The following is a 24,583-nucleotide window of genomic DNA, read 5'->3' on the forward strand; positions in this document are numbered from 1 at the left end:
ATCCTGTAAACTGAAGAATTGTAACGCAGCCCAGTATTAATGACACATTTATCTAAAAGACAAAGTTTATATATTTTGTGTTGTACTTGCTGCAATTTTATTACTTTTTTTACAGTTGAAAATATAAATATAAGAACATTAAATAAATTTACAAGGAACACTGCAAAGGCAATTAGCCAAATAGTTAAAGCATTCACAAAAAAGTATTCCAGCTACTAGCATTCGAGGATGGGCTTTTACCAACATGCAGCTAAAACCCTGTGGATAAACACAACAAATACTTTCAATTCTCACCTTAAAAGCAAAGTCAGAGTAATTTTGGATATAAGTGATTGAAAGAACTGATGTGTTGCCCACAGAACCACAATGGGGTTTGAGCATTGAAGAGGTTCAACTGCTAACTCCAACAGAGCCCTGCAAAAGAGGCATGTAACTCATGCTTTTTGTTGAGGAGTGCGTTTTCAGGGCACCCAACTGAGCCCTCCCCACCGGGAAAACAAAGCCCTTGCTCCCCAGCAGCATGCACCTGCTTCATGCAGTCCTCTTTACAGGGCCTGGTACTCTGCAATCTGACACCAGTTTGTCCCAGTTTGCTTTGGGAGCATCCAATTTTTGCCCAAGAATGCAAATTGAAAAAGCAGTGGCCATAGCTGCACATGTGTGTGAAGAAGAAGAGGTAAGACCAGGCTTAGGCCAATTTCTGTTCAGGAGGAACCTTCACAATGTTGTATGGACTTTCAGCTGTTTTACATGAAGAGCCAAAATTCTTTTTTTCCCAGTAAATATCACAAGGCAAGAAAGCAATTTTGCTTCAGCAATTACTGAGCTAGTGCCTCAGTATTTGGTTTGCCAACCACAAGCTAAAGTTTAAGCAGAAATACTCATTAGAATAGCTCAAGAGCTGCTCCTTAAAAAACAGCCATGCAATGAAACAAACAATTTCTCAGCTACTAAATATAGCAGCTGTCATTTATTATTTCTATTTTTTCTTCAACTTGCCTCCCCTCCCCCCTCTCCAAACTTCTCAACTTCCATCATTTCAAATGGGAAATGGCAGTGTCTCACCACTCAATATAAATACTGACCCTGGTGAAATCAATGGCAAAAGCTGATGACTTCACTCAAGCCACCAACACAACTTAGTTGTACTTAATAATGTACTGACTACTTTACTTAATACTCCATTCATGGCACTCTACTTGAATTATACCCAATTTCTATCCCTTTATGGTGTACTAAAAGGTTCAAGACTGATTGTGTTTGTTATTTACAGTTCTGCATCTAGTGAATATATTCAAACCACTGTAAGTGATCCACTTACTGGACAAATTAAGTTTTGTTGCATTCTATGTTAAAAATAATTAACTAAAGAAAAATGCAAACTCACAATAAAAGTTACAAACAAAATACCAATTATTTTTCTATACATAGGTATATTTAAATTTATATTACAAGAAATAAATATAAAAGTATCATTGAGATGCTTAAAGGTTGGTATTTTCTGCTTATGTACATCACTGCAGAGTTTACTACTAAAATGTACAAAAAGTTGAAGACAATGTAGCTAACATTTTTAAAGTTTACATTGTTTGTATGCACAAGTTGTAACTTTCTACATTTATACAGTACTACTAAGCATTATATCCAGATAAACTTAATTGTAATGAAAAAAGTCTAAATAAAACTTTTGTTTAAATGTTAAAAAACCCCTCAAAAAACCCCACTCTGATGAAGAAAAAAATGGAAGTGTGCCAGCTGTAATCTGACATTCAAGACCTTGTCAAAATAGTCGGTTCCTTTTATTTTTTTTTTTTTTTTAATAATTGTCCTTGTCAATCCTTTGCATGGCTGCCTTGAAGGTTCAGTAACATATATTAAATAAAACCAGTTCTTAGTCTGCTCACATTATGTAAAACTGCTAAAGTAAAACTCTACTTCACACTGTAAAACAATGTGCTGTTTAAAAGGAAATCACATTTTCTCCATAGAACTTAGGCTTCCTCTCTTTGAAGTCCTTCTGAGCGAGATTTGGCTTTCTTGGCTGCCAGTATCATCCTTGTCTTGGAATACAAGTTGTTTGCCTGAAAAGTCATGGAGACTCACATCACCATTCTGTACACTGAAACAAACACCATTCTTCTCACTGGAAAGATGGCCTGTTGAAACAAAAAAGAGCATTCCCTATCAGAAAGGTTCAGAAGCAAGACTCCCATGCTTCTTTTAGTCACTATAGGGAGTTCATACACTCTCATTCCATCCCTGCAACAATTTTAAAATGTGTATATTTGGTAAGTATTTTGTATAAATTTCTTTTCCTGTGTGAAATCCTGATATTTGAGAGATGTTAATATATTTATGTACAAGGATTCAATATTTTAAGCAACAAAGGTCACAATTCTCAAAATGTAGACTTGACTTGGAATAAGTATCACTGGATACAATAATCACAAGATGCAAAATACTCCTCATTTTAATGATTTGCTTTAATGAATTAAGTTTTAAAGGTATCTCAGGCATGTCACGCATCTGAAAGAAGAAAGTGAGAGTACAAGGAATTCAACTTACAGCATTTACTTCTGAAGTACAATCAGAATAAGACCTAGGTCTGATCATGGGTCAAAACCATACTTAGACTGCAGAAAATCTTACACATTTAGGTGAATCCACAATGAACACATCTAATACCATTGCTGAATGAAGCACTGAAATACTTCACAAATGTTTAGTTCACTGGATAAATCTCCTGAATGTATCACATTCTAAATATTTTTAGTGAGAATTTGGATTTTTTTATTCTAAGTATTTGTGCAAACACTTCAGTTTGGACTTTTTAAAAATTTAGTTATTAATTTAAACAGCCAACAAGCACTTAAACAGGCAGAAATGTAGACAGGGTAAGACAAGCAGAAGAGCTTTGTTCATTAATTCAAATAAGAAAAAATAAGGAAAAGGTTGAAATGATAGAAAATAACCATATTTGCTAACACCGTGATTGCTGCTTAACCCCCTGCCTGCCTAACACTCTTTTATCTTAGAAGTGTTCAAAATAGCTGTGCCCTAATATTAGGGCAAGAGCTGAGAAGAAAATAAGGCTTTTCTGTGAACAAACTCAGAAAGGTGGTTTGTGTTCCTCAGTTAGAAAATCTGCAGGTTCAGACATGTGATACCTAATTGTAGTTTCTAAAACACGCAAATCTGCAAGAGAAAAACTGAAAATAAAGAAATATTAGAATGCCATAAAAAGATGAAGCCCAGTGGGAAAGCAAAGTCACAGGCTATACAGACATCCCAAACTTACCACAGTAAGTCATTCAGTCCTGAATTTGGAATAGCATTATAGTAGAAGCAGTGAAGCTAAAACCATAAAGTGTTTACAGCTCAGTATATTTATGACATAGGTCTTAATTTCTAGAGTGTTTTTCGTTTTGGAGGTCAGGTTGGTTTTTTGGAGGAGGTTGGTTTTGAGAGGAGAGCAATCAGGTGCAGCAAATTATTATGTCCCATGTTCCTATCTATTAGCAGTCTCTAATACCTTTTGGAGGCATTAGCCCAGCTCTTCTGAGATACAACTGCCACATGTTTGAAAGATTAGGTGTAAGGAATTGTCTCCAAAAGTTTTGCTGGGAGCTATCCAGTTTAGTTATAGGTTTAGCCTCTTCTTACGAAGTCCTAAAGACCCAGAAGAATTATTTAGTCAAACTTTGCAGGCAAGGTATATACAGCCCTCTTGATATGCATTGAGGATGTGGTATAAGGTTTACAGCATTCAAAATAAACAATAAAATAGGAAATTAGGTGGGTCACCAGAGACATCCATGTTTGTAAGTGCACAGGAACAAGGTTTTATCAAAGTTCTTTCAGCTGCTTTTGTCTAAGAAGCTTTTGGCACAGGACACACAGACACACTGGAAAGGTCTGATTATGTGAATATAGTAGGACAGAATTGGAGCACAGCTAACAGAATTGGCATCACTCAGTGGTTCAGATCATCGATTTAGTAACTCATTCCAAAATACCCAAAAGAACAAAACCTTTTCCAGAAAGCCACAACAGGCTCATTCATTCGGTTGCTACAACAAACAAGCTCAATAGAACATTTCTGCTCTTTCTTTCTGTTGAGAAAAGCAGTCAAAATGCTTTTGTAGCTTGGTATAAGCATGTCAGATGTTGCAGGGAGAGATGGCTTTTTTCATCAGAGCAATTACCATAGCAGGGAAAAAAGAACACTACAAGACATGCAGGCTTTTGCACCTGAAAATTTCTCTCTTTGAAAGGAAATACCTCTACCCAAAAATATTGCCTTACTTTGTGTCTAATGATAGTGAGTGTCACTGGATGCTGGTTCTCAACTAACAGATAAAAGTATGTTAATTATTGCATTATGTGGTATCCAAACAGGGAGATTTTTACAAAGGGATTTGGGAAAAAAAAACTCAACCTCAATTTAGAAAGCTGTACAAGGCATGTCTAAATGCCATCTCCTCAAGTGTTGTGATTTCTCTGCAATCTGCAGTTACACTCAAAGGAACAGTATGAGCAATATGAGTTACACTCAAAGGAACAGAAACCTCTAACCCACATACGAATTATTTTACTCTGTAGATCTGAGAAGTTATCTGATGATATAATCTTGTTATGTGCTGTCTTCTGACAGTTTAAGCCAAGGAATGAAGACAACACAGCCTCTCCAAGCATGTTCAACAGCTTCATAATAAACATTCTAGTTGATGACATGACTTAGCCTTAACTTTTGATCAGCTGGGAAAAATACCTCAGGCACACAGGAGTAATGTCTTCTGAGATTTGCTTGACTTAGGGTTTTATACATTACAGATTTTTAAGTTATTTTTCTGATTGAAAATTGATTTGTTTTACTGAGAGCTCAAATCAGCACCATGACAAGTGCCCTGCTTGAGTGTGAAGAACTAGATTATGTTCACAGAAAAAAGGTCACTTTTTACAAGTACTTTCAATGGTGATTCATATCTAGCTTTCTCAACAGACAAATAAGCCACAGCAAATTGCAAGTGAAACTGAGTGTAGTGCTACTTACACCTGCATTTCAACTCCTCAGGAAGAGCAGAGGGCAGCAGTGCAGAGGACAGTACCATGTCAGAACAGGAAGGATGGAGAATTTTACGTCTGAATACTATTTTGCATTATACTTACCATTTCCATTTGCATGGACTGAATAATCACTATTCATTAGCAGTGTTGTAGAGTTAGTGGAGTTACTGTTTGATTGTAAGGAGTTGGAAGAACTGGATACTCCTTGATTTACAGTCTGCTTCTTTAAACCATTTGTAGCAGTTCTACTCCAGTCTAAAACAGGAAATAATACAACTCACACAAGCACTATATAAAAATATAGTTAATAATGCACCTGAATTGATATAAAATCAAGGCTTTACACACTTCTTGCAGTATTCCAGACAGAATTATATTGTAAGAATTTAATGAGTCTTGATGTTTAAAATTATTTAAATCTAGTTCCTTTCCTCTTGTCTCTTTTTAAAATACAAGCAGCCAACTGTCATAGCTTTACAACTGCAGACCAGATCAGAAAAATAAGTGAAGTGCAGTTGATTCTCTAAGTGAAAGTGTATAAAAATACATGGCTTTACAAGAGGACAACTACTTAATAACAAAATAACATAAAGTAATTAATGTCTTTTTTGGTTTAAACCATGCTTCACTTTGTTTTTGTGGCAATAACTGGTAAAACTACAGCTGACCCACAAGCTGGAACAAATCTTACCGTTTCTAACTGACCAAAAGTCTTCTGCAAAGACATGCCTTTACCCTGCAGTGGAAGAGGTCATCTCTTAGCAGTTAGCAGCTTAAGGCAACAGCATGTAAACATGCAAGTGCTGCATCAGCTACCACCTTCAAAGAGTATAATTTTGGAGGTTTACTGTATCTTGGATAATAAATTAGAACTGCAACTGCAGTAACACGATCAATTGGGTTTTTTGGGTGATTTTTTTGGTTGGGTTTTATTTTGTAATTATTACAAAATACCCAGAACTTAACACTAAATATAAGAATAAAGAAGTTTAAAAAAAAAAAAAAGTTTACCAGAGTTTTCAGCCAGCCTGAATTTCCCACAACAAAGATATCTTCTCCACTGTTTACGGACATTCTCCTTTGTTACACAATAGAAGATGAAAATGAAGAACCCTGCAAAGCAATAACATAAAAGATTGTTGTAAAGTTCACTTTTACTACTTCCTAATGAACAATGTTTGGTTTTCTTTAATTTCTTTTAAATTTCTAATAAAAAGTAATGACACCTTTCTTTTCTGAAAAAGTTTACAACTCTGAATGTTGCAGAGCACTTTTTCCTTACACAGATTAGAGGAATCATACACACAAAATAAAAAACAACAAATACAACTAAATGCACGAAGTGCATAAAGCTTCCTTTATCAAATAAAAAGGGAAAAATTCTGTTGATCTTAAAATTTGCTTAATGCTTTTGAAAAAGAATTCAAAGCAATGTCAATGAGAGAGTGTGATACCACGCTGTCAGACTATGAAGCTTTTTTAGCACATTCTGTGACACTGTTACATCTTCTATTAGCAGATAACCTGTTACCACCAATGCTACAAAATTTTGAGCACTCATCCAAAGAAAATGACTCATATCAAAAATAATAAATGGTACCCCCTTTACCACAATTTCAAATATTTTCTAGAAGAGATGGTGTCCATCCCATCTCCTACCAGTGCCACATTACAGTCTCTTTGTCTACTTCTCATTTGCTCCTAACTGACACAGGGTGGCATCCAACTTCCCTTGCTTAAAAGTTCATCAAATTGCCCCCCTTTAAGGGAAAGTGGCACTTAATCTTTGCACAGTTTCCAATCTGCAATGGGAAACAGTTGCATTAGGTTTACAATGAATAGTAAATAATAGTAAGTCAACGCAGCAAATAGGGGAAAGTGTATGTATACATTGAACAGCAACTTTCACTGCTTTAGTCTCTCTGGGAAACCATCCAGTCAGTCATGTAAGCGCCATTTATGCAGAAGTTTGAATCCAAACTTCAGAAGGGCAATTCAGGCATATTTAGGACACTGGGGACAGCACCTCCTGTTTATATAAAAATCTATGAGGCAACTCTGCTTTTGGATATGTCCAGTAGCACCCACCTCTGCAAAACTTTATGTTTTTATATCTACTTCTCATACATTCTTAAGTACTAAATAGGCCATGCTTAAGAGTTGGGTCACTAACTTCTAGATATTTCAGCCTTGCCTGTCTCAATGACCCTTTGCCGACTGTCAAGCCTCCCCCAAAAGCTTTAGAGGAACTGAAGAAACGATACTCTTTTCACTACAGTAACTGCATTATAATGTGAACACTTAAAAGTAACTGAATATTCAAAATTCATCTGTCTGTTAGTGGAAACAGTCACTTCCAGGGATATCTGGTTTGCATACACTTTTAAAATGACAATATTTATAAGTATACCATACCTGTATAAATAGTATTTCATTTTTCTGTACCTTATCATAACAAAAGTACAACTTAAGGTTACTGCAAAGCAGTATCGTCTCATCTCTAATATAATTAACATGCACATATCAAATTTAAATTTTTATTGCTGAATCAAGAAAATTATGCTTCAAAATGTTTGGTTTGTTATATTATAGACAGGGAGCTGTTACGTGGAGGACAAACTTACCTTGCAAAGTGTTGAAAATGGTAAAGAGGTAAGTAAATACCTCATTTACTGTGAAGAAAGCAAACCCCCAAGTAATTCCCAACAAGAATGTGAGGCCAGCAACACTCCTAAGGTCTTGGATACTGGTTTTCCTTTGAGCACCCAGTTGTTTCTTCTTTTTGATACGACAGAGCTGGATCAGCACAACAATGAACATGCTGATATTGATCAGGAATATCAGGCAGAAGTATCCCACAGCAGTAATATAGAAGACAATTCTATTTTTGATCCAGCAGCTAGAACAGAAGAGCAGTCTGTCAACTATTATCAGAAACAGAAACTAAATGAAATAAACATGAGACAAACTTGTAGTTTCTTGCATGCAAACCATTTTTGCCTCTTACAAAAGAAGGTTGGGGTTTTTTTTTGGCAAAAGGATATGAGCCTTCATAAAGGCAATAATCCTAAAACACATGAGATACTGTAGAGTTACTTCAAAGCACTACTATTGCTTTCTTGCCTTCCCCCCTTTACTTTAAAGGAAAGCAGTTTGTAGGATCTCCCTCTACTCCCCACCCTCACCTCCCCCAAAGCACCTCCCTTTCACTCACAATTCATCAGGTCCATTTATGGAAACCTTTCCAGTGGTTATAAGTCCATAATTATCTGGTGATACTGCCAACACAATGGACACAACTATTGCTGGTAACCCTAAAAGATTATGAGAAAACACATACATAAAAATCCTAACAGAGTCAGTATTATGAGGACTTGAAATTATTATATTTTGCTACAAAATCTACATATTGCTTCTGAAATTTGGCTGTTGAATTCTGCTGACTACTAGCTCTCTGAAAAATTGCAGCATTCAAATTGCTCAGGAGCACAACTTGCAAAGAAATAAGAGGAGTCCTTCACAGCCAGCTCCAAAATTTTCTGAATAAACCAACAAATACCATCAGTCTTCAAACTGCTTCAAAATATCTCTTACAGGATAACTGATTTTCATTCTTACATATGTTTTAAGAAACAGATAGGTGACAAAAATCAGGCCCAGAATCTCTCCATCCTCTATCCAGTTAGATCTGGTTTTGCTGCTTTTTGTTAGCAACAGTGCTATTCCCGAAATAGAACATATACTTATTGGCATTTATTCTCAAAATAATGGAAGCATGCATATTCAAAATTGGTTCTATTGTACTAGCACAAGGAAAATTCATTATCACTTTGAATTGCAGAAACTTCAGTTCTCCAGCTGGGGGGACTCCACGCCTCAGAAAGGTGGAACATATATCAACATTTAATGACTGCTTAATTTTAATTTCTGACCTGTATCACATTCACTGAAATACTGGATAATAGGAATTATCTATTTAGCATGAAAAAGGAAAAAAAAAATACATACCCCAACCAACCACACAAAATTTAAGAATGTATTTCCGTACATAGGTGTTAAAGACCTTCACAAGGGCCAGATACATGTGGAAAGCTTCCAGGCCCATCCAGGTAAAGGAAACCAAGAGGAAATAGTGAAGAAATACTGCAACTGCAATGCATAGGCCTTGTGTATCATACAGTGCAATCCATGAGTCAAGGAGAAAAACTAAGTTGAGTAGAAGTAATGCAGCACACAGCTGAATAAGTATTTTGGAGGGGTAGTCTCTCCGGATTTTCCTAAAAAATAAAAATAAAAAAAAAAGAAAATTCATGAGATGACATCAGCTGTCCATGGATTCCTGGCTTACTTCCTCTATTGCAGTCCTTGGCATTCACAAGTGCCATTTTCATTCATATACAATGCTGCAGGGTTTCATTTATACATGGAGAGAATAATTTACAGCATACTTCTTAGTTAACGGTCTGTATATACAAAGTTTTTTTAGAAAAGGTTACATAAATACAAACAATCTTGGAGTCAAAGTGCTTAGTACCATGGTTATTTTTTTTTCCACTGTATGTTTGACTTCCTGTTACATTGCTACCCAAACCCAAAAGGTGTCTGTTCTTTATTGCTAAGCTAGATCAATATTTTGACTGGGCATCTAAAGCCTTGATAGAGGCAAGTCCCAGTCTTAGAATAACGACAGAATAAAGAAAGAATACAAATGCTTTTAAAAATACTAACATTCTGTACTGCTTTTTTGTGTATTGTATCTTAAATTCATTCCTTCTATTATGATAATCCATTATAAAATACTTCAGAGTGCTACTTCTTCACTTTTTACTGCCTAGTGCCTCATGATAATTCACTGGTTGATCAGATTAACATTTCTGAAGACTGAATCAACATCTTCCTGGTGAACTGGCCAAATCTATACATTATTTGTGGAGACAGAATCCATAACTATTGAAAAGGATTTCTCAGTGAAGACTACAAACAATCACAATTAAAGAATAATGGGAGCTCAGCTGAATGGGTACTTACTCAAAGGCTATGTAGGTCACAAGAGTAACAGAAAGAAAAATTGCAGAGAGGCCACAGCCTATATATGATATAAAAGTAAGTACCAATTCTTGTGTGGGATTCAAAGGAGTATTTCCATACATGTCCTAAAACAGAAACAGGAGTTATTTTCAGAGAACAGGAGTTATTTTCAGCTTTATTTAATGGAAAAATATTTAAAAAAAACACTAAAAAGAATCAAAACACACCTTTCCCTCTCCTCTTATAAATGAAAAAAGGTCTCCATTCCTTTCATCATGGCTCTTATAAAAAGTTAGATGAAAAAAAAGCCATTCTAATCTGTAAAGAGCAGGGAGCTGGGACTCCATGATCCTTATGGGTCTGTTCCAACTTGAGATATTATTTTATAATTCTATGACCCTAATTGTGAAACCCCACTTGATTAAAAACCTGTTTTAAATTTGATTTCCTAAATTTTATTTAGATTATAAGCATCTGCCTAAATGTAAAAACTGCAGCACTCAAGAATTTTTTTTCCTCCAGTGGAACCCATGGACTTCCCTTCAACAGGGATTTTAAGCATGTGCCTAACTGTATGGCTATCTGTACTAACACTAAAGTGAATAGAACCTGAGTATTATTTATTAGATGTATTAGATTGTATGGGCTTATTGGGTCTTCACTTGCTTAAGACAACTCAAGGTTAAATGTGTTCTTGAATCATGATTGCATGATTTTAAAAATAATTACCATCAAAACTGCAAAACTTGTGAGATGGTTGCATGAACAGACTGTTTCATTTACTCTACTTTCTGCGACTATGCAACCTTCATATGACCAGCCTCCATGCCCACCTGTGAAAAAAAAGCAGCTTTGTTATTCATAAAAGGCTTCATTTATATTAACATGAATTAACATAGCTAAAACAGCATAGCACTTGGGTGATCTCAAGTACTTACCATTTTTATTGAAGTCCCAAAAAACACATCTAACTGTTGAATTATCCTGTTTAGGAGTATGAACATAAAAAACCCCAAGTTACTAAACTGAGAGTTTAGGATCAAATGATTTATGAATGATCTACAAAATTCAGGGAAGAATAAACACTGCATACAGCAAATATGCCTGTTCTATGTGAACACAAAATAAATTTAGGTGCATAAAAGGATTGCAAACTACATGCAAAAATATGCTGAACAGATTTGAAGTCACCAGACAGGAACTAGCTCTTGTTCTTATGCAAAGACTCTGTTCCTGGTAGAACTTTTTGAATGCTCTTTCAATGTCTACCCACACCATACAAATTCTCGGGATTTCTCCTCCTTCCAGACTTTGTAACTTTTGAAGTCATGATCACACAGAAAAGGAAAAACCTTTTCATTTGCAAATATTTGATCACTTCCTACTATCACAATGTTAAACACTTACACACAGATTTCCTAACACACATGCAAATTCTATAAATACCAGCAGCAATACATCATATTGCTATAAATAGTATTACTTCTACAGTTATATCTCAAAACCTATTATTATGTCAAAAGAAGTAAAGTCGCCACTAAGTCAGCTCCTGAAAAAAGCTCCAGGTGAATCAGTGAAATCCCCACATTTTTCAGTTTATAATAATTGAATATTTAAAAATCTCTTAAGATATGAGACAGAAGACTTTAATCCTTGATGCTCCTTTCAGAAAGAGATGGTGTGTAAGAATCCTAATACTTCCTGATGATACAATTCTGTGTTTCACTTCCCCCAAGAAAACAGTTATATTATTTTCAGGCCATGCAACACCCACAAATGTCATGACTGCAGCATCTACCATAGCAACCCACACTTTCAGTCTTCCATCTAAGAGCTTTTAGTCTTTGTAGAATAAAAGACAAGAGTAAGTAAGAAAGATAAAAGCTGAATGAATTTGTGATAGAGCAAAATTACCTTACACTACTTGAGAACCAAAATTTGTACCAGTAGCAAATAAGCCAACAGGAATGATTTTTAATGTCCAGGTGGAGATGAAACGCCTCCATTAGTAAAGCAGAACAAGTTGACTTGTATTCTTAATAAAATGTTTCCACTACAAAAACTCTAGTGGAGGCAACAAAACTGTACTTTAAGTCTGCCAAAATGTAAATTTTACCTGATTAGGCTTGATATTCTGCAAAATGACAGTAACATTTGCCGTTAAGTTACTAATTGTGAGGTTGGCAACACTTGATGATATAACACTGCTGATTAAAGATGCATTCTTCAAGGACAGATCCTGAAATGACAAAAAAGCTCCAGATTTTAAAATCTTAAAGGAAACAATACTAGAGTACAGCGCCCATAAGCTCATTTACTATGTGGAGCAAGCACTGGACAAAAGTAATTTATTAAGTCAGAAGTTTTAAAATGTGTTTTGTGGGGGAAAAAAATCCATTCATATTTTGCTCTAAGCTTGAATTTAAAATCCTTATGAACAGTGGATCAAAAATATACCTGGAACACAGTGGTCTTTTTAAAGAAGTTGAATATAATTCTAGAAGCCAAGTCCAACTCTTCAGTGCGTAAATTTTTCATCAATGTAGAAGGAAGTGTAATTGATCCAAGATTATTTAAATTCTGAATTGGCTGAACTCCTAGAGAGATCTGAAAAATAAACACCAGGATTATGCTTTGTTTCATTCTCCAAATAAATATATAAATTATGACTTATTTTCAGTTTAAAACTTCAAAATAAATACCTCATTAATTACTGTCACAAACCCACTGCTGCTCTCTTTTCTCTCCCACTCCAATGCATAAATAGCACTTTTAGGACTGAAAAGGATGCATCGCTTTTCAGGTCTGCCTACCACTGAAAATAATCTGGCTTTAACCATTTCCCTACAGGGACAGAACACACCACTGTGTGTTTTCTATTGATTTAAAAAAGGTGAGGAGCAAAAACTCTGTGTAGCTGTAACTGTGTAGGGAGATCAACAGCATGAAAGCCGGCAAAGGCAAAGAATTTTTATACCCTGTAGGGAGTATGTCAGTATTCAGAAAAAGTGACAATAGCCATTATTTGTCAATACAAATTTTTATGTTCAGGAGGTTAAGTTTATGTTCTTAGATAAGAATATAAACCCTAGCTTTTTGATCATCTGGCAAAAATGACAAAAGTAAACTGGATAAGCTACATTTCAGGTACCTCAAGAGTTTAGTGATCTTAAACTGTACAAAAAGAGATCTCAACTTTCATCCATTTTATGTGCAGCACATTTTATTTGCTGTGCTTACAGGCCAGGGAGCTTTGTCTAGTACAGGATCTCCCAACAGTCCTGTCATACATTAGTCCTTTACAGACAAATATCATAGCCTCAGAGTTCCTGGGAGATGTGAAACGTTAGTAGTATTGCAGAGAGAAATTACCTGAGTATTGAAAGAATGTCTGTAGTAAGAGTAACAGCGGGAACTCCCCAAAGTGCCCTAACAATGTGATTTAACTCATCTGTTTAGATCAGCACACTCCAAATGTTTTTGATCATGCATCCCCTAAAAATTTTTTAGCATGAACCCCAGTATATACCTATCCATAAGTTACATGTATGAATTACTAATTTACTAATATATTATGCAAGTTATAATTTTTTTAATTGAGGAGATTAAAAATTACTTTAAAAAATGTAATTTTTATTTATTATAAGATATACATATAAATAACAGTTTCCTGCACTGCACTGGACTGGCGTGTGCACACCCTGAGGTACTCAAACCCCACTTTGGACATCACTGGTGTAGAGAGCCATCAAAGAAATCCTGAATTAATTCTACAAAAGCACTCCTGTTGCTCTAGTTTGAAGTAGATTATACTTATTGAAAATTTACAGAGTTTCTTTGCCAATGCCATAAAATAAAAAAATCATTCCTTAGCAAGTTATCTGTATGTCAGCGCTAGCATCTCCTAGTCATCTCACATTCATGCACTATATATTGCTAAGAAATAGAACTCATATGTTAAACATCTATATAATTTTCAGTAACACAAAAAAGTTCCAGTACTACATATGGCTTACGATACATTAAGCTATTTTCTTCTCTGAGGAGGCAGAATGTGTCAAAATTGGTCCAAAACTTTCCATCTCTCCTTGCTTAAGCCTCCAGGGCTGGTATTGTCCATTATTTTCTCTGTCAGGAGGGAGGTTTTGAATGAGATAAAGGGGATCCAACCAAACTTTCTAAGCACTTCTTTCTTGGTGAGATGCCATTAGTGACAAATATTCTGAGCATCATTATCCAAGCAACACACATAATAGTTCTTTTCTGGAACCCTCTACAATTATTTCCTTCTAACAGATGAAGCCATCTGGCAACACTCCTTGACAAATTTCAGCACTGTCATGGTGGTTGAATAAATGACTCATAATTCAGGGGGCTTGAGGCAAAGTTATTCTGCAAAGCACTTTGCCCATTCTGGTGTTCTAGTTGTACCCTCTCCAACAGCTTATTAGTTCTACCAGTTTCTGCTAAGTCAGCTCTCTTTTACACCTATTTACACAGTTGAATATTAAAGGAAAAACTGAGAAGGGCTTAAAAAAAGTCTAAAACTAACATGAACTAAAGATCCTGACACTGACATAAACAAACTCATATTCCTATAAATATAAAACCATAAACACTTTAAAATAAATGTTTGACAATTTGTAGGTATTGTAAGTATTTTGTAACCTGGAGATCATCGGAGTCCTGAACAGCAAAAGACATTTGGCTGGAGCGGATTCTGTTGGTTTTGACAACTGCCAGAGCCAAGGAAGGAGAGACAAATTCAGCAGATGATGTTGATAAGTTTAGTTTTAAGCCAATATAGTCCACCAGCTTTATAATTCTGTTAAGAAAAAGTATACTCAGTATTACCAAGCACATACATCCAAAATTCTCAAGCAAGTTATGGTTATGGAGCAATAATCCGAGTGTAATGCAAAATAATCACTTATTATGGTGCCAACAAAAATACCCCCACCATTTTCCATGGCATTATATGATAGTAGAGCTGTAACATTAGAATGATAGTCCTTCCATTTTGAATAACGACATAAAAGAACAAAAAATATTCTTCTGGATTATGATTATGAAAAAGTGAAACTTGACTAAGCCAATTTGTCAAGACAGTGAATACAACACTCCTGTAATCTATTGCCAAATGACCTACCTGTTAGAAATTCGTGGTGGTAATGGCTGAGAAGCAGTGAGGATAGTGCTCACCTCACTAACCATCCTTTCTACATCTTTTGGCTCTATTTTTCCAGCAGCTAAATCATTTTCTATTTTGGACACAATCTGCTCAGCTGTGGCGATACTAATGGTGGTGTGTACAGAAGTTATATTTGTGATAGCTGAAAGGGTTTTTCCTGTGACAAATGAAAAGTTAAACATTGTGTTCAACAAATGATGTAAGCTTGGAGAAGCAGAAAAATTAAACTGTTCTCTTGATTAAAAAATTGTATCACTACTCATAAGGGTTCTCAACAAGTCATGTAATTTCTCCCTATCAGCTACTTTGCAGACAGTGGTAATTTAAATCTCAAGAAAACATAAAGCAAGATTTCAAACTGACAACATTATTTCCATGTTTTATTGATTTCAAAGTTTCTCACATGAGATCACTAACATATTACATTTAATTGTTAATATATTAAACATATTTAATATATTAAATAACCTATTATTTTGAATTTTTAGCCACTGAACACCTGAATGTAGAGTAAAATCATGAGAGCATCAGAAATTTGAAAAGAAGCTTGTGTAGAATTTTCATAAGAAAATACATAGCCACTAAGAATATTCCCAGTCAATAACAATATTTTAAGGATAATCCAAAATCACTGTGCAGTATTTTAAATATTAGGTTAGTTTAAAAAAAATCTACCTTGCTCTCTGACTTAATTTTTTCTGTTCAAAAGACATTTGTGCTAATGGGAATTGAGCACTGTAACCTATGACAGTTACAAACAATGGTGTAGGGTGAGCTATCACTCACCATGTCCAAAGACATCAGAATGTATTTTAAAATACATGCATATCAAGTGAAAGTTGTCTCAGGGTTTTCACACAGAACAGAATCACAGAACCATTTAGGCTGGAAAAGACCTCTAAGATCAAGTCCAGCTTTTGACTAAACATCACTTTGTAAACTAGACCACAGCACTGAGTGCCATGTCCAGTTGTTTCTTGAACATCTCCAGAGATGGTGTCCCCACCACATCCCTGGGCAGTCCATTCCAATGCTTAACAACCCTACCAGAGAAGAAATTCTTCCTGATGTCCAACAACCTCCCTGGCACAGCTTGTGGCCATTTACTCCTATCCTGTCACTGGTTGTCTGGGAGAAGAGGCTGACCCCCACCTGGCTACAATCTCCTTTCAGGGAGTTTTACAGAGCAATAAGGCCAACCCTGAGACTACTCCAGGACCTTCCCCAGCTCCATTGCCCTTCTCTGGACTCACTCCAGCACCTCAAAGTCCTACTTGTAGTGAGGGGCCCAGAAATGGACACGAGGTGTGAGGTGTGGGTTCACCAGTGCTGAGTACAGAAGACAATCACTGCCCTGGTTGTGCTGGCCATACTACTGCTGATACAGGCCAGGATGCCACTGGCCTTCTCAGCCACCTGGGCACAGCTGGCTCATGTTCTGCCACTGTCAGCCAGCACTGCCAGGCCCTTTTCCTTTGGGCAGCTTTCAGACACTACTCCCAAAGCCTGGACTGTTCCCCAGGGTTGCTGTGACCCAAGTGCAGGACCCAGCCACTTGGCCTTGTTGAGCCTTTCATACAGTTGGCCTCAGCCCATCGATCCAGCCTGTCCAGATCCCACTGTAGAGCCTTCTTACCTTCCAGCAGATCAACACTCCCATCCAAAGTAATTCACAATAATTATAAGGTCAACTCTCATATATATAACAATGAAGTTGAAAAGCAAATCTAGTATATGGCATTCAAACAAAAATAATTCTTTACTTTTCATATTTACCTGGGGTCCCATGGCCATCAGCAGTAGAATGAGGACGAGAAGCTGAGACAGAATGGTTGACAGGACTAGCAGTAGGGGTCAAAGATATTGTGAAAGGAGTAAGGGGAACAATAGGTACTGTACTGACATTTTTGTGAGCAGATATAGGTTGGCTTGAAGCAGGGGGAATTTGTGCAACAGAATCGGTGATAGACTCAAAGGGGCGGTTTACCATTGGAAGTTTGGGAGGCTCAGAAGAAGAAAGTGAAGAATGTTTAGTGTAACCTACAGAAGGAGAAAGTATTGTAACAGCCTTGTTAAGGTGTGCAGCATCAGATTTAATTGACATAGCAGCATTAGTGACAGATTTTGTTGCAGGTATGGGAACAGTGATGGATGTATTGGAAGTTATGGAAGAAAAAGTTGACATGGTAGGTTGAGCAAGAGACCCGGAAGAGGAGTGTGCAGTGGTAACAAGGGTGGAAGGCACAGAGTTTTCAGAGAGAGGGTTTGTAAGGGGAGATGTGGAAAGAGTTCCAGAAAAATAAATTTCTGTGAATGGTGGGATCAGTGGTCTAACTGTGGGGCTTTGTTTAGCAGAAAGTATAGTGGGGGAAATAAAAGAATTAGATTTGAGGGAAGTCTTTTTAGGGAGAGAAGGAGAATGAGGGGAAGGAACCCATATAAAATGAGGTGGCACTTGTATAGTACTGTAAAAGAAAAACAGGTACAAAAATCCAGGTTAAGTTTAACATTTTTTCTATTTTAAAGAAAACAAGTAATAATAGAAGAATATATATAAAAATTATATAGACATACTAATAATGATGCATATTTTAAAATCAGCCAGATTGGATGTTTCATGCTCTAATACTCAGAAGGTTCTTACATTCTCTATTGCTGTAATTGTTAACTAGCAAGTCCATAAACAAATACTATTGCTGCCTTTGCTGCCTGCTCTGAGGGGGAGCTGTTGTTGAACACAAAAGCTAGATGCATCACAGAAAAAAATGAAAAAAAAGGGATAAGAAGGGAGGGAAGGGAAAGAGGGAGGAAAGAGGAGGGAGGTACACTGGAAAATGCCTCTCAGCTTTTTGTTGAGGACTCCTTTCTGGCTATTACACTGAAGCATGGAAGTTGACTCCAGCCATGTGTTAGGAAATTGAGGAAATAAGACAAGTCAAATTTTGTATTTATACTTACTACATTCGTAATTCTTCAGCAGTTAAGGAACAATACTTCAGTGATGAACAGCAGCACTGATCTGAGATGACAAAGAAGCATTATCCTTAAGCATAACAACTGCTAATACCATTAAGTAGAATATTTAACCATGTGTAATATGTCTTTAAACAACAGTATTTACTGCATAATTTATTTTGAAGTTTGTTCTCAAATTAGTTTTGCAAAACAAAAGAACTCTTGACCAGTCCAAATATTGCCATACCCTCAGATTTTTGTTCAATGCCTGACAAATGGATTTATCTGTTTTTTTAATTTTAAACAAATGAAAATGCAACACAACAGCTTTTGAAACAGAGAAAAATGGTATGAGCCAGTACTCCATCCTGTCGCAATATCACTAAGAAAGGTTGGCTACTTAACAACCCTTTCAATTCAGATTGTCATTTCAGCGAGACATTTATGTTCTCATCTTATTTTACACCTAATCCTTTCAAAGTATGCTCTATTAAAGTAGCTGGCAATTTTATAATAAAATGTTTTAAAAAGTTATTTTTATTCCAGATACCCCCAAAAATCAGAAGGCTGCATTTTTATGTATTTATATTGCTCAAAACAAAAAATATTTTGATCTATTAGTAACTATTTTGTCTTTTTAGCTACTTGAAGACCACATGTCTTTACATAAAATTGTGATGAGACTGTGTTTAAAGCATAACTTACCAAGCTGACTTATTTTTGCTTTTTGTGTTAAACTGCTTATATTTTCTCTCTCAGCCAGCTTCATTATGAAATTGCAGTGTGTACTAAAACAGAAGAAAAAAGCTTAAGACTCAAGACTCTTTCTAACAGATGAAAGTAACATCAAATGCTAAATTAAAGCACATAAGTACAAATGCTAAGTGTGAAAGCACATTATTCCTAGGCTCTGTCAGATTTGGGCATATTTTTAATGCACATAAACCACTATGCCAGGCAGATTAAAAGCATAATACATCAGTTTGTGGCATTTATTGTCCCTTCTCTCTACTATGTCAATTCTTAAATGGGGTCCTCTCTGATCAATGTTGGTCATTAAAGAGTTGATAATTTTGTGAGGATAACCATATAATCTCTGCTGTTAGTGTAAATATGCCAGTGTTTATGAAACCTCCACCACCAGAGGAAGCCAGCATTCTCTCTTGACTTTAGAGAGAACTTCAGTGACCCATTCCAGCATGTAACTCCATCTTTACAACTACAGTTCGAGGACCAGAAGCCCTGACTAAGCTAGGGAACCTCCAGGAAATTTTTCATATTCAGCAAATGCAAACATAGAGATGAATGAAAAGGTTTCTTTTCAGCTCATAAGAATTAAAAGATTACTCTAGCAACTGCCAGTATACGACATGAAGGGATGATCTGACTACTTTCTATTTTATTTGAGTGTTTTGGACTTTTCTTTCATCCTAACCCAGGAAGATAAAGTCCAGATTCAAGTATTTGGGGAAATGAAGTTTCATTTTGTTTTAGAATACAGCATTTCCAAGCTGATCATTTTAAAGGACAATTTAATGGTAAGTAGCAATTAAACTGAGATATCATCTACTTTTTAGGGTTTCCAGGATCACCTCTCTGGAGCAGCTTTGTCATTCTGATCATCCATGGTTTCCAGACTGTGAACTGCTTATTTCCTCAGACTCCCCCTACGCCAAGGATGGTTGGTTTCCCAAGCTGAAGAACAGCAATTTGGGATGTCTCAAGCAAATCCCTCATAAAGATTGCATTGCATTCACAAGTTCTGGAATTCTGGTGCTCCCAGTTACATGACTCAGGTAATACCAAGACGCAGGGAAACCAGGGCTTCATCAGAAGACTAATGAGAAGCAATACATTTAGATAAACAAAACCAACAAACTCTAAAAGGTTTTTTCAAAATCACTAATGCCAGGACAGTAATCAGAATTGAGAGTTTCTTTGTTAACCTATACATATTTCTCCAGCCAGTTTCTTGAACTTCTGAACTTCCTAGAGAGTTTGTCTTGTGCTAAAGAGCCATGCATACTTCACATATCACAAAGCAATATATGAGCTTTTAAATATTTTTTATTTAAAAATTTAAAAACAAACCTCTGGTTTTCTGCAAGGCATTCCATAACAGAGGACTGTAATGACAAATCAAAACAGAAAAAAATAATTGGTTTATAAGGAGAAATCAGGAGTGATGACTTATCAGAAGTAAATTGGAAAAAAGTTTTCCAGAGAGTAACAACAATCAGTAATCTTACCTCACTTACTGCTTGCAAGGTTTTGTTGAACTCTGAAATGCTTTAAAATAAAATATTACTGTTAGGGAGGATTTTTAGTTATGTTTCTAAAAACAATTAAAACAATTTAATTTAAAAAACAGTTACAGAGAAAAAATATTTTCCCAGTTAATCAATGATTTTTAAAGTCAGGCCGGTTGTAATACTGTAAAACCTCCAGCATTAAACATTTGAAGAGCTGACTTTTATTAGTCACTACACAAACTAAATTTAAACCTCTGTCATCACATTTGAACATCAACCCATTGTAAATGTTATTTAAAAGAGCAGAAGATAAATCTTAATGTTGCCTTTTGCCAAGCATTACTGGGAATAGAATTCTAAATTATACTCAAAGCCACAGAAATAGAATGAGTAAGAAGTACTCAAGATTTCTTCTACAAACAAGATTTGTTGGGCAACCACATCTTTTTGATTTTCAGGGTAAGTCTGGGAAATATTCACTTATTCAAACCTTTCCTTAAAAAGACTGGGAAAGAAAAAATGAAAACAAAATAAAACCATAGATATGACTTCAAGAATATTTATTAAAGAACATGCAGCTAGGAAAGTTCATCATTTCCTACCAGATAAACTGAATCCTTAAATTATAACAAACATTTGGTGCACCATTTTTTAAAGCAGTGGTACATAAACTAAGAGTATTCTAACCAGTATGAACTTTATGTTAAAGAGCAAGAACTTAGAACTTGTGTAATTTTTAATGTGCAGGAATAGCACAAAGTCCACTCAAAACATGAAAAGTCTCAATTAATCTTTTTCAAATATAATAAAGATTTCAATTCTTATTCAGAATTACTCACCTCAGTTCTTGTGGGGTGTGTGCTGGAATTTCAATTAATTTTTTTACTTGATTGTGGGTGGTTATGTTATTAATCTGTTAGGAAAAAAGATGCCACAGCTAAGTACAACCAGTAATTTTTAGCCTTAAAAGAAAATTGTTCCTTTCACACATTTCAATAGGCTGAAATGACAAAGATAAGAAGCACATTTTCTCATTAATACACTGCAACAACTATTTACTGTGACATTATTGTCACAATTTATGGAAGGAACTGTTGATCTAGTACATCCCAAACCCCAAAATCTTTGTGAAAGACAGGGGCAAAAGGACAGTAAACTCACCATGTCTTATGCTGGAAAAAGAGGAGTTTGGCTTAATTTGCAACATGACAGCTTACTCCAGACACTGAATGATTTTTTAAACTCTATGTGCAACAATGGGGCAAGCTTCATAAATGACATAAATAACAGATGACAGAATATTGGCAGTGAGAAGTCAAGAACTGTAGTGAAAGACATGATAAAACTGAGCTAAATAAGTATGATCTAGCATTAGGGTCTGGGGATACACTGAGGTTTATCTAAGAGCCCTTTCTATATATGCATTCTATGTATTCTTAAGCTCTTCCAGTTACCAGCATTACTGGTTATTTTTATATTTTGTGCAAACAGCAAAGGCAATGAGGAAAAAATATGTGGCATTGACTTCCCCTAAGAAATATTCTTCTAAAAAGCAAGAGTTTCAAGAGATGGAAACCAGTTTTACCCGAAGCTGTAGGTGCAATATTACCATGCCAGGACAGTTTCACTAGGCTTTATCACCACTGAAACACAACAGATTGTAGAGAAGGCTTTTGCCAGGGGCATATCCCTGCCCAAACCTGATGCTCCACGTGCAGTAGCTCTTCTCTGTGGTAACATTGCTGACTACACTCATGCCTTCAGGGACTGGCATGTGAAATCTCAGGCTGAGGGCTGACAGGAATGTGTAGGATAAAGATAAAACGTCCTTAATTTTTCCTCCCCTCACTTTCCATCTGTAACGACTAAACATTCATATCCTCATAGTATTACCTTGATACTGGGTCATCTATATGGTCCTTGCCATGCATGACACTATACTCTTAAACCTCTCTTGTGTTGTATAAATGGACACACTCATGTCACATAAGCCTATTGCAAAATTAATAACTCAGTAACCACAAGCCAAAAAATATAGAATGACCATGCAAAAGCATAATTGAAAAAACCACAAAAAGCCATAAAACTATTTATGAGAATCTCAACATGAATTATTCCAGAATTTAATCCAACTTTAATTATGCCCAAATAGTTGACATCTAGTGATGCTCATATTCCAAAGGCAAGTGCCTAAATTAATCTCCAAAGGAAGAGCCTGCGTGCCTAAACGTAAATTCTTGAGATCACCCAAGGCCTCCCCCTTCTTTCAGTGGCTATGTAGAGAATACAGGTCCTTACTGTAGGAAGTTTACTTAGCTGGAATTTTAAAATTTGACTGCAAAGCATCTGTTTAAAACAGAGCTGTTCCATTCACTGCAAATAGTATCTTGTACTGCAAACACAGTAAGAATCATGTTACTTATTTAAAGTGTAGACAAAGAAATTCACTTCAACCTTCCTTACAATAAAGTTTCAAAAGAAAGAATACTTACTATTTCTACATTTAGCGATGCATTACTTTCTTCACTTGCTCGAAGTTTTACCTTGCCTACATAGAACACTAAAACCAAAAGTAAAAAAGTTAGGAAAATCAATGCTAAAACACAGAATGTAAAACTTTTTGAGAATTGCAAAACTTACTGCCTTCTGATTTGATACAAGAGAAATAAAAACTCTTGCACTAGCTTATCTACTTTTGCAATTGCTCTTCCATCTTTTCACCTATTTCAACAAATGAACTAGTCCAACAGCTTCGTTATTTTCTATATATTTAATTTTGATGCCCGTCCCTAAATTCCTTCCAGGTAATCTTTTCCCAAAACAGAAAACCTGCACTTCATTATTACTATAAATAGAACTCCTTAGCTTACTTGTTTCTTGGGGTTTTTTCACAATTCTTATGTGCAATGGTGTGCCTTTGATGAAAAACCAAAGATCAAAAGTACAAGAGTCTAAACCCTTTTTAACCTCCTCACCTTTAATATTTTTTGCATTATTATAAAATCTCTCTAAATTTACAAGGAAATTTATTACAGAACTAGCTTTTACGTGGGAACTAAATATTGCTTCATTACTCAGAGTATAAAGTAGTTGGATAATATTTTATGTAAAAAAAGAGAAAACAAAGCCACTAACCTGAGTAATTACAGGCACGTGTTATGTTGCACACAATGGTTTCTCCTGCTATAAATTGTTGGGGGGAAAACCAAACAATTACTGATTTAAAAAGTTAAACCTAAATACAGTATAGTCACACAATACAATCCAATATACGTATTTACAGTCATTCCAGTGTTTGAAATTTATCTTCTGGAAGTATTTGACATATTTTCTAGGCTTCACCTCTCTACAGCACTTACCATACCATTTTCCAAGACTTAGAATTCAGAAATATGCTACTTTGATTAATTAATTTTGAATAATTTTCTGCAACAGTTTTGACAGAAGACTTATAAGAAACAGGTTGCAATAAAAAAAAAAAAATTAAATAGAAACAGAAACCAGCATATAATTGATATCCTCTTTAATTATCACAGAATTCAATCACTGGGCAGCATATTACCTGCTTCTGAGGATCCTACAATGGCTCCATATGATAGCATGAAGCTAAAACTGTTCTACCTGATGGAATTCAAGCTATGATGACAGCAACCATGTACAGTCTTATCTAGCAGTACATGCCTCCATTTAGTTACAGCAAGCTTTTGGCTGCTCAATATTTTCCATATTTTTAATACAACCTACACTGCTGAGAAATAACACTGATCCTAAATTAGGGCACTGTAAACAGATGGCTCTGTTGTATAATTTCAAAATAAAGCACTGGAAAGATATTTGCATCCAAGACAAAACTCCTACACTTGTTCATTAAAACAACTTCCCTTACTTAAGCAGATGGATTGGTCTCCATTAACAGAAAAAAACCCAAATTCTATTTTTTCTGCTATTATCATTAGTTAGTACCAAATGAGAAGGGAATTTTTTCACCTTCACTGTGGTGCAAACATTTGACTGTAAAAGTTTGCTGCCTTATTAATTTTATCACCATCAATAAAATAAGCACCAGAGGTGGCTGCAAGCTGGTGGCAAT

The 24,583-nt window shown here is 35.6% G+C and overlaps 1 protein-coding gene across 2 annotated transcripts in view; it reads right to left on the reverse strand.

Moving 5' to 3' along the window:
* Positions 1–440: 440 nt before the first annotated feature.
* The window catches only part of ADGRG2 (adhesion G protein-coupled receptor G2), a 58,465-nt gene continuing 34,322 nt past the window's right edge, over positions 441–24,583 (reverse strand). For both annotated transcript variants that reach the window (XM_050977376.1, XM_009089698.4), the window contains 21 exons: positions 23,629–23,676; positions 22,986–23,053; positions 21,333–21,406; positions 20,491–20,530; positions 20,333–20,367; positions 18,947–19,029; positions 18,245–18,305; positions 17,063–17,751; positions 15,245–15,443; positions 14,764–14,920; positions 12,553–12,702; positions 12,212–12,334; positions 11,034–11,079; positions 10,825–10,928; positions 10,096–10,220; positions 9,076–9,344; positions 8,282–8,381; positions 7,692–7,966; positions 6,079–6,180; positions 5,170–5,322; positions 441–2,156 (listed from right to left, as the gene is read on the reverse strand). In XM_050977376.1, the coding sequence (XP_050833333.1) occupies positions 1,972–2,156; positions 5,170–5,322; positions 6,079–6,180; positions 7,692–7,966; positions 8,282–8,381; positions 9,076–9,344; positions 10,096–10,220; positions 10,825–10,928; positions 11,034–11,079; positions 12,212–12,334; positions 12,553–12,702; positions 14,764–14,920; positions 15,245–15,443; positions 17,063–17,751; positions 18,245–18,305; positions 18,947–19,029; positions 20,333–20,367; positions 20,491–20,530; positions 21,333–21,406; positions 22,986–23,053; positions 23,629–23,676 (3,086 nt within the window). In that variant the 3' untranslated portion in view covers positions 441–1,971. The remainder of the gene's footprint in view (positions 2,157–5,169; positions 5,323–6,078; positions 6,181–7,691; positions 7,967–8,281; positions 8,382–9,075; positions 9,345–10,095; positions 10,221–10,824; positions 10,929–11,033; positions 11,080–12,211; positions 12,335–12,552; positions 12,703–14,763; positions 14,921–15,244; positions 15,444–17,062; positions 17,752–18,244; positions 18,306–18,946; positions 19,030–20,332; positions 20,368–20,490; positions 20,531–21,332; positions 21,407–22,985; positions 23,054–23,628; positions 23,677–24,583) is intronic.

Source organism: Serinus canaria, chromosome 1 (genome assembly GCF_022539315.1).
Source record: "Serinus canaria isolate serCan28SL12 chromosome 1, serCan2020, whole genome shotgun sequence".
NCBI classification, from domain to species: Eukaryota; Metazoa; Chordata; class Aves; order Passeriformes; family Fringillidae; genus Serinus; species Serinus canaria.